We start from the raw sequence: 9,656 nt of genomic DNA, 5'->3' as shown, positions 1-9,656 counted from the left end.
GAGACCGCCTGCCCTCCCTGTCAGTCTCCTTCTTGGGTGAGCGAGACCGCCTGCCCTCCCTGTCAGTCTCCTTCTTGGGTGAGCGAGACCGTTCTTCTTTGATAGTCTCCCTTTTGGGTGATGGTGATTGAGATTTCCTGCCCCACTTCCTTGAAGGAGACCAGGTTGTTGATGGAGAGTGAAATCTAGACCGTCTGGTGCGAGTCTTTTTATCTTTTTTAAATTCTGTTGGATACTGTGTTTCATGTAAACTACTTTCACCTTTTTTGTCAGAAAGTAATGTACAATTTTCAGTCTCCTGAGATAAGGCATTTGCCTCCACTGGTTTTACACAATTAAGTGATGGTGACTGTTCGATATGAGATTCAGCCTGATCACTACAAAATGAATCGCATTCCATTGGTATAATTTCATTGTTATCTTCATTAAAATGTGTATTAGATTGTTCATTAATTATCTTGGATGATTCTCCAATTCCGACTTCTTCATTTACAGGCATGCTCTCCTCTTTAAAGGACTGGTCCAATTCATTAACATCTTGAATAGTAGTTATTAAGACATCTGTTAAAGCATCTTGAACAGGCGAGTTCTGAACTGTTGCACTTTTATCATTTGAATTTTTTTCTTTATCCTCACAACTATCCAAGTCTACAGAGTCAGTTGGCTCAGACAGCTTGTTTCTTGGGCTATCAAATGGTTTATCATCATTTTCCACTAATTCTGGGTACTCCAACAGTTTGTCTCTGGGACTATCTAGTGGCTGATATGCTTCTGTCAAAGTTTCTGTATTTTCCAGTAATTCATCCTGGGGAATAAACGTTTGATCTATTTTTTTAAGTGTTACTGAATGTTCCAATAATTCATTTCTGGGACTATTCATTGTATCAAACGTATTTTCACAGATACCCTCATTCTCAAAATCTGCAATGTTTTCATCGCCACTTTTTATTTCAACTTTCTGACTCTCTTCTTGTAAAGCAGGAGGTTCTTGGATACAAGAACCCAAGTCTGCATTTTCTAAAATACCCCGTTCTTGAGCATAATCTTTTGCAATTTCCTCATTTTCTACATGTTCACTACAGCTTTCCAAGCCATTAGCAGACTCTGTTTCTGCATTACTTTTGTGCAGAAGGCTTTCATTATCTGACTGGTGTTCTTGATCCAACACTGGAGGTGCATCAGACTCAGCAGCTTCATCATCTTCCACTGAATCACCAGATGATTTTTCTGTGCGCACAGAACTTCTAAGTTTTTTTTTAACTACAGGTGCCTGCTGTTTAACTCCTCTTTTAGATTGTCGTTTTGGAAGTGGTTTTTCTTCTGGTGCTGCAGGAGAAACCTTCAGAGATGAGTCATCATCATCAGGGGCGTTGCATCTAGAGTTACTTGATCTTGGTGAGCTTCGAGATTGACTCATAGCCTCATTCTTGCTATTCCTTGCAGATCTTCTTCTTGGAGTAGTATTTGTAGGCTTCTTCCTAGTTCCTCTAGTGCCAGATGTGCCGGAAGCTTGCTTTTTCTCTTCTCCTCCTTGCGTATGTGCAACAGCATACCCTTTACCTGAGGATTCTAACATAACAAATAAACATTAAAATCCAATAAATACACCAGCTAAGCATAACATGACATTCTTACGTTTAAGGAAGAATAGACAGCCTTCTGTAGTTTTATCCTTGATGGCTCAAATAGCTAAGTCTATCATTTTAGCCAATGCATGTTTTTTCTTCAAAAGCACAGAATGGCAAAAAATGCTAGGAATGAGGCATATTTGCAAACGCATAATGCAAAGTTCAAAATTACTGCAAGATGTGTATTTAAAAATTACTATCAATGTATTTCCTCAGGAAAAGTGTACCGACTGTATCACTCCTACTAAAATCTGATTTGGACAATGCAAACTTACCTTTCCACATTACACACAAGACCCTGAGTGCTCCACGATCAACTGAATATAAACTCAGTTGCAAGCTCTGTGACTTGAGGCCACTCCAGTAACTGATTGTGGTGAAAGTAAGTAATACAAGCAGCACAGGACCTCTTTTGATGGTCTGATATTGTGCTAATTTGTACAGCTCATAATTCAGTTTTCAATGTGCCAAAGATTTTTGTACGAGTGTTATTAAAAAAACCCGTCATAGTGAAGCTACAGGATTTTACAGCTTGGAAAGAGAAGAGTTGGGACTTTTTGCATCTGGGAAATCATATAATCTGGTACAGGATTATAAACCAGCAAATTAGCTGCTTTTGTTAAAATGACTGGCAATGCAGTAGTTAACAATACTGACATTTAAATTGGGTTACAGTTTCAAAGCTAATATCCCAAAGCAATTAAAGACACATCACAGTCATTAAAATCAGTGTTTCAGGCTGTATCCAGATTTAGAAAAAGAACATTAGTTTATATTTTAATTCAAACTTTAATGTTATATTTTCAATCATAGGGGCTAGAACTCAATTCTCTTTTAAGAGCTGGATTCTGCAGGAGGTTGCATTGTCACAGAATGACAGACTATATGGTACCATGCTTACAAAGTCACAATTCCAAGTCTTAATAGGAAGCTACTGAATTCTTATTCTTATATTTCCCATAATTTTACACTGTGAAACGTTTCAGCTTAGTAGATTTCTGAATTCACCAAAAGGGGAATAAACAACATAAAAAGTGTTTAAGGGACCTAAGGCCTCATCTGCTGCTCTGCTAATAGAATACATTGCCTACTAAGTAGTGGCATGTCATTTGAGGACAGGTTATAAAAGGTATGTTGCAAAATGGTTCATGATCTATGAATCTGAAAGGGCAGAAAAGGGAACACTGTAATTATTTAGCCCAGGGGCCTACAAAATATGGCCTGTGGGTTAGATCCGGCTTGACAGGCGATTTCATCTGGCCCACAGATGGTTGCCCAACTATTAATTGTATCCCGCGTGTGGCTGCCCCTGCTGAGCTCCATGTGGGACTGAGCCCCACCTACTCCTGGCAGGGCAGCAGCAGTCTGTGCTCCCATCCTTGCTCACAGGAGGGCCCTAACCTTGGTCAGTGTACACAGCTGGGCAGGGCTGCTACAGCTACCCAGGGAACTGCTTGGCTCCTCCTCCTGTCCCTGCTACAGCACTCTAGGCAGCAGGTAGGGAAGCAACAGTGGGCATAAGGTAAGATGCAGCTGAGCAAGAGCGCAGGGCCAGTGACGGCAGGAGTGGGCTAGGACTGGAGCAGGATGGAGGGAGTGCAGGGCCAGGGCTGGTGGGAGCACAGAGCCTGGAGTGCAGGGCCGGCAGATGCATGGGGCCAAAGTCAACTCCATCGTGCGAGACTCCCCACGGCTCACATGCAGCTCCTGAGACTTAGCTGGGAGCTGTGCGTGATGGAGCCAGAAGTCTAGTTCCACTCCCTGCTGCCACGTGCAGCTCCTGGAATTCAGACAGGCGGAGCTGGGAGCCCCACGTGATGAATCTAGTGGCCTGGCCCCTCTCCCTTCCACCATGTGCAACTTCCAGGATTCAGCCAGAGCCACATACTACCAGGGGCTCTGCCTGCCACAGGCTACGAGTGCCTGCTACCTGCTGCTGTCGTGGACTGTGCGCCGTGGGGGGGGGTGGAGGGGGAAGGGAAGAAGGGAAAGTGTGTAGGGGGCCCCCTCAACATGCACAACCCACCATACCCACACACATGCACCCACTCCCCAACCACGCCCCACAAACAATATACAAGAGTAAGACTTGATTTTGAGCTATTATACAAATCACCTCTATATACACTACATAAACACACAAATCAGGATGAAAATATTTTTTGAAACAAAACATGTTGTAGTAGAAGTCTGATTTTTAGTACATAAATTTGGGGTTTTTTTCCAGTTTCACGATGGCAACTCCACCGCTTCCCCCACAAAAGGAGCACTTCTGGAAGAGACTTCCAGTGGCACCAGGCAGGAGTTAGAGATGGGACTTCTGGTCCCAAGGTGGCAACCAAGGGGTGGGGCACCTGTCAAGGAATAATGGTCACAAGCTGGCAGAGGGCAGGTTTAGGCTAGATATCAGGAGGCGCTACTTCACAGTCAGGGCGGCTAGGATCTGGAGCCAACTTCCAAGAGAAGTGGTGCTGGCTCCTACCCTGGGGGTCTTTAAGAGAAGGTTAGATGTACACCTTGCTGGGGTCATTTGACCCCAGTACTCTTTCTTGCCATGGCAGGGGGTCGGACTAGATGATCTACTCAGGTCCCTTCCGACCCCAGAAACTATGAATTATGAAACTATAAGGGGTGAGGCTACCCTTGTGGCCTTTGACAGCTCACCAAAACTCATTAAGCAGCCCTCCAGCCAAAATAATTGCCCATCTCTGTTTTAGCCTGATCCCACCCCCAGGATAAAGTAGGCCATAGGATTTTAAAACTGAACTAGAAGGTGTCTTCTATAAAAATATCCAATCTTGGTTTAAACACTGTGATGGAGAATCCGATGCAAGCGGTGTTGAGAAAAATAGAATTTCTATAAAAGATTCTGTATTTGAGACAACAAAAGAACTAAAAGGGGTTTGAAGGAATGCCAGGTAAGCAGAGGAATTTGAAATAACATTACTCTGTGAGCACAGCCATTGACATCCTATGGAGGTAATCTTATGTTGATCAACCAACTACGTAGTCTCGAACATCTGAAATTCAAAGCAAACTTAATCAGGTCTTTAAACCTGCTATAACTATAGTCAAATGACCTGAAAGGTGAAGCCAGAGATTTCAACCATTCACTTCTATCCACAGATCGTGAACTTTAGCAACTGACCTTCTTTCAGAAAATATTTGCAAGGTATTTGAAAGAAAATCAGGATTAGGATTCATAAGGGAAAGGCAGAAATGACAATCCATGTCACACTTCTAAAATCCATCAGCGAGGAGAAAACACTTTGACATATGAAATATTTCTTACTACAATATAAACAGCAAAAAATTACAGAAGAGACTTAGTAATTTTTATTTTTTTTAAATAAAAGGAGTTCTAATTGCACCAAAAAGCACAGGCTGACTACCCAAACCAGAGTGTAATACAGGGTATTTTGTCTCAGAATCAACAGGGAAAACAGAGTTGAAGTAGGTAGTACAATTATACAAACACTACCTAAACTCTTCAACATGGTAACTGAAGTCTTTCAAAATCCTCCTCCATAAGAATAATTCATTTAAGAATAAAGCTGGCTTCTCACAGATTACATTTTGAAACCTCCTGAGTTAAGTTGTGGGGGGAAGGTTCAGCAAGAGAGACCTAACTGTAGGTGTATACTACAGACCACCAAACTAAGGGGAGGAACTTGATCTGGAGTTCACCCAAGAATTGACTGAGGCCGCATGTGCGCATGACATGGTTGTCAAGGGTAATTTTAATTATCCAGACATCTCCTGGGAAGAACACTTGGCCAAGTTGGACTGGTTGTAATCCTTCCTGACCTATGTGTCAAGGAGCTCTTCCTGATTCAGGAGGTGCATGAGCCAACCAGAGGTGACGCTCTGCTGGACTTGATCCTAGCCAAAGGAGACTACCTGGTGACCGACATAAATATAGAGGGAAGTCTGGGCAACAGTGATCACAAAACCATCATGTTCACTGTCCGATGCAAGGCAGATAAATCTGATATTAGGATTGAAGTCTTGGATTTCAAAAATGCAGATTTCAACAAACTTAGGTCACTAGTAAGGGAAGTGCTGCAGGACCAGGGATCAAAGGTGAAAGGTGTGCACAAAGAGTGGTTGTTCCTTAAGGACACTATCCTTGAAGCACAAAGGAAGTCCATTCCCATGCAAAGAAAAGGTAACAAGGGCTGGGAAGCCCTCTTGGCTAAACAGGGAAATCACAGTCCTCTTAAGAAAGAGGCTTATAAACAATGGAAGCTCTGGGCAAGCCCCAAGGAGGACTATTCCATGGTGGCCTGCGTTTGCAGGGAACAGATAAAAAAGGCTAAAGCATCGATCGAATTTAGATTAGCAACGGGAATCAAGGACAACAAGAAGTCTTTCTTTAGGCACACAGGGAACTAGAGGAAAACAAATGGGAGTGTGGCACCATAGCCCAGCAACTCAGGAGAGCTTGTTACTGGCACCCACAAGAAAGCTGAACTCCTGAATGACCACTTTGCCTCCGTCTTTCGCCAGACCAAGGGGATAACAATGCCAGGAAGAGTACAGGATGAGCAAGGTAGGAGTAATCACTTTCATGTTAATACCATAGAATTGGTGTATGACCAATTAAAAACATTAGACATATACAAGTCAGTTGGACCATATGATCTTCATCTGAGAGACTGCTGAAGGAGCCAGTCGAAGTAATTGCAGAACCCCTGGCAAAACTCTTCCACAACTTGTGACACTCCGGAGAAGTCCCTGAGGACTGGAAGAGGGCCAATGTTGTGCCCATCTGCAAGAAGGGCAGGAGGAAGGACCTGGGTAACTATAGGCCAATCAACCTAACTTCCATCCTAAAAAAATCCTAGAAAAGTTCATCAAGGAGTCTATCTATGATAAGCCTGCAGAAGGTAAGATTCTGAATGACAGCCAGCATGGCTTCATCACAGGCAGGTCTTGCTTTACCAACCTCATCTCTTTCTATGACCAGGTAACTTGCCACCTGGACACGAGAGACCAGGTTGACATTGTATACTTTGACTTCCAAAAGAACTCTGCTCTAGTATCCCACAACATTCTCATGAGAAAAGTGGAGGATCGTTGGCTTAACTCCAAGACAGTCAGGTGGGTGAGAAACTGGCTGCAGAATAGGACCCAGAGTTGTAGTGAACGGTTCTGTGCCATCCTGGTGAGAAGTTGGCAGTGGTGTCCCACAGAGGTTAGTGCTTGGTACTTTTCAACATCTTTATTAACGCTTTGGATGTGGGAGTCAAGAGCTCACTGCCCAAGTTTGCGTACGACACCAAGTTATCGGGAAACGTGCTCATGCTTGAAGATAGGCTACAGATACAAGCGGACCTAGGCAGGTTAGCGAGTTGGGCAGATTAGAATCTAATCAAGTTCAACGTCGAGAAATGTAAAGTGCTCCACCTTGAGATGAGCAACCCCCACCCAACACATGTACAGGCTTGGTGGCACCAAACTGACTAGCACCAAAATTAAAAGGACCTGGGGGTAATAAAAGACCACAGTATGAACTTGAGCCGGCAGTACAATGCTGTAGCCAGTAAGGCAAATAATACTCTTGCATGCATCAATTGGTGCATCTCCAGCAGAACCAAGGAGGTGATTCTTCCGTTCTGCTCAGCACTGGTGAGACTGCACCTGGAGTACTGCATCCAGTTCTGGGTATCACACTTTAACAAGGACATGGACAGGCTTGAGGGAGTCCAAAGAAGAGCCACCCGTATGATCATTCCCTTACACGGCAAGCCATACAAGGAAAGGCTGAGGGATCTGGGACTTTTCAGCCTGAAGAAAAGAAGACTGAGAGGGGACCTGGTAGCAGCTTACCACTACACTAGGGGAGTACGTCAAGGGTTCGGTGAGCAACTGTTCACCAGGGCACCTGAGGGCAAAACTAGGAGTAATGGTCACAAACTCCTGGAAGACAAATTCAGGCTCAACAATATGAAAATCTTCTTCACCGTCAGGGTGTCCAAACTGTGGAATAAGCTCCCTCCTGACGTGGTGCAATCACCTACCCCGGAAAAATGTCTTCCTCGGAAGAAGCCAGAATGTTTCGGCATGTAGGCACAGAGCAGCTGTTTGCAGCCTCCTGGCTATAGCCAGCCCATGGAGGCCAGTCTGCTTGCAGCAGGGCTTGCAGCCTTCCAGCTGCCTGCTGGGAGCAGCCTGGGCTCAGTGGCTCCCAGCTGCTTGGAGCCCGGTCTGGCAGTGGTGTGCTGGCAAAATGGTGCCATGCTCAGCATGTGTGCCAGGAGTTGCTGAGCCCTGAACTAGACAGTCACCTTGCTGGGGTCACCTAACCCCCAGTTATCTTTCCTGCTGGGTGCAGAGAGTTGGACCCAATGATCTTCCAAGGTCCCTTCCAGCCTTACAATGTATGAATCTTCTACAGATATTCTCTCAGACTTACTTGCATGCCACTGAAAGTGGACTACCAACTATTCTTCTGTGGTAAGCTTTTCAAATGACTGATGCAAACCAGAAGTCAGGTTAGTGCATGTAAAAGGTTATGTTACTACTTCCCATCTCATACTGCCCTTTATCTCCATAGAATTAAACCAAGGTGAATTTTAGGATAGATTATCTACGAAGAGTTTGAAACACTCACATCTGTTCCTCCAAGTTCTCCTAATAGACCAGTGTTTCTGCTCTCTCTCATTTCACCTCTCACCCGCCACTCTGGCCCTCTCTCCCATCTCTCTCTCTGATTACATTTTTGTATTTCTGTAGATTGTCTTGCAATATTATTTTTGTCAATTTCTCTCCTCTGCCTTTGTGGAGCCTTCATTTTTTACCTTCTCTCTCACTCAGTCATGTCATCAGCACTTGTAGATGAGTTGCTAGAACAAGTAATAATTTGGGACTTGCTTTAATCTTTCCTATAAATTCTATAAATTTATTTATTTTTGGTGCAGATTAACACAGAAGCCTCATCTCATTATGCCTATGCCTCACCAATAAAATTGTGGCAATTATGATGAGGTGACCCAAAAAGGAGTTAGGATAAGTATCAAAACTGCCAAACATCTTCATGTAGGCACAGAGCTTGAATGGAGAAGCTTGAACTGCCTCCATTCAGGGCTCAGTAAGACTAAAAAACACATTATCTGTGGCAATACTCTAAATGCAAACATCACATACAAATCTGGGAGACTATAAAACATCAACTGATCTGCCCACAGATAGTGGAACCATGCACCAATGAGGACCTCGCTAAGGCTGTAGATTAAGCAATAGTATGTACATTTTGGACTGAAATTTGAACATGACAGGACATGGAATGATCATCTAAGGGGAGGCAGTCTAGCACTCTCACTGTTCATAGCAGCAAATTTCCTTGAACCCTGCTCAATGCATCATTAAAAAACAGCTGTTTCTCTCATGCTCCTTCTCACCCCACCTCTCTATTACAACATAGAAGTCATCAAGCTTCCTGTAAAGAGCCCTTCTCACTAACTCCTAAACCCAGCAATAAAGTCAAATGTCTGCAACCAGAAAGTTGGGTTCTTCCAAGGGTGAAAAAAGTGCATTAAAGTAACCAGTATTTAAAACTATAGTCAAATAAAACTTCAAACTTTATAGGTACAATTAGAAAGTAACACAAAGTGTTAAGCTGCTGTCAAGTTTTTCTCTGTTCCAGCCTCCAATACCCAGAGGACTTAAAATCTTTCATTTGAAAAATATAAAAATTCTTGTCTGCATTGGAAAATTGACTATAGCTATAAAGCAACTGCTATTCTGCTATTTAAAAACAATTCCCACCTGTGGATAGCCTCTCAAATTTTAGTCCTTTGAAATATGAACTACTGAAGTGTGCTCCTGAATCTCAAATAGCACGAGAACCAACAGAGAGGATATGGATTAGTAAGTGTCAACTGTGAAAACATGACTGGAACATCCACATTAATTACTCAATTTCTAACTGTTTTCATAGTTTCATAGTTTCTAGGGTCGGAAGGGACCTGAGTAGATCATCTAGTCCGACCCCCTGCCATGGCAGGAAAGAATACTGGGGTCAAA

The 9,656-nt window shown here is 43.4% G+C and overlaps 1 protein-coding gene across 3 annotated transcripts in view; it reads right to left on the bottom strand.

Annotated features, from left to right (window-relative positions):
* SCAF11 (SR-related CTD associated factor 11) overlaps positions 1-9,656 on the bottom strand; it is a 73,793-nt gene that overhangs the window by 11,786 nt on the left and 52,351 nt on the right. For 2 of the 3 annotated variants that reach the window (XR_002102541.1, XM_019543339.1), the window contains exon 11: positions 1-1,569. This exon is cut by the window's left edge and continues 1,323 nt beyond it. Coding sequence is in view for 2 of the 3 variants with exons in the window: in XM_019543339.1 (XP_019398884.1) it covers positions 1-1,569 (1,569 nt within the window). In the remaining variant the exon portion in view is untranslated. The remainder of the gene's footprint in view (positions 1,570-9,656) is intronic. The other variant, XM_019543340.1, reaches the window with a different exon arrangement.

Source organism: Crocodylus porosus, unplaced genomic scaffold (assembly GCF_001723895.1).
Source record: "Crocodylus porosus isolate Cpor-Errol unplaced genomic scaffold, CroPor_comp1, whole genome shotgun sequence".
Lineage (NCBI taxonomy): Eukaryota > Metazoa > Chordata > Crocodylia > Crocodylidae > Crocodylus > Crocodylus porosus.
Note: the sequence above shows the minus strand (reverse complement) of the source record. Positions and strands in the feature narration are given on the sequence as shown.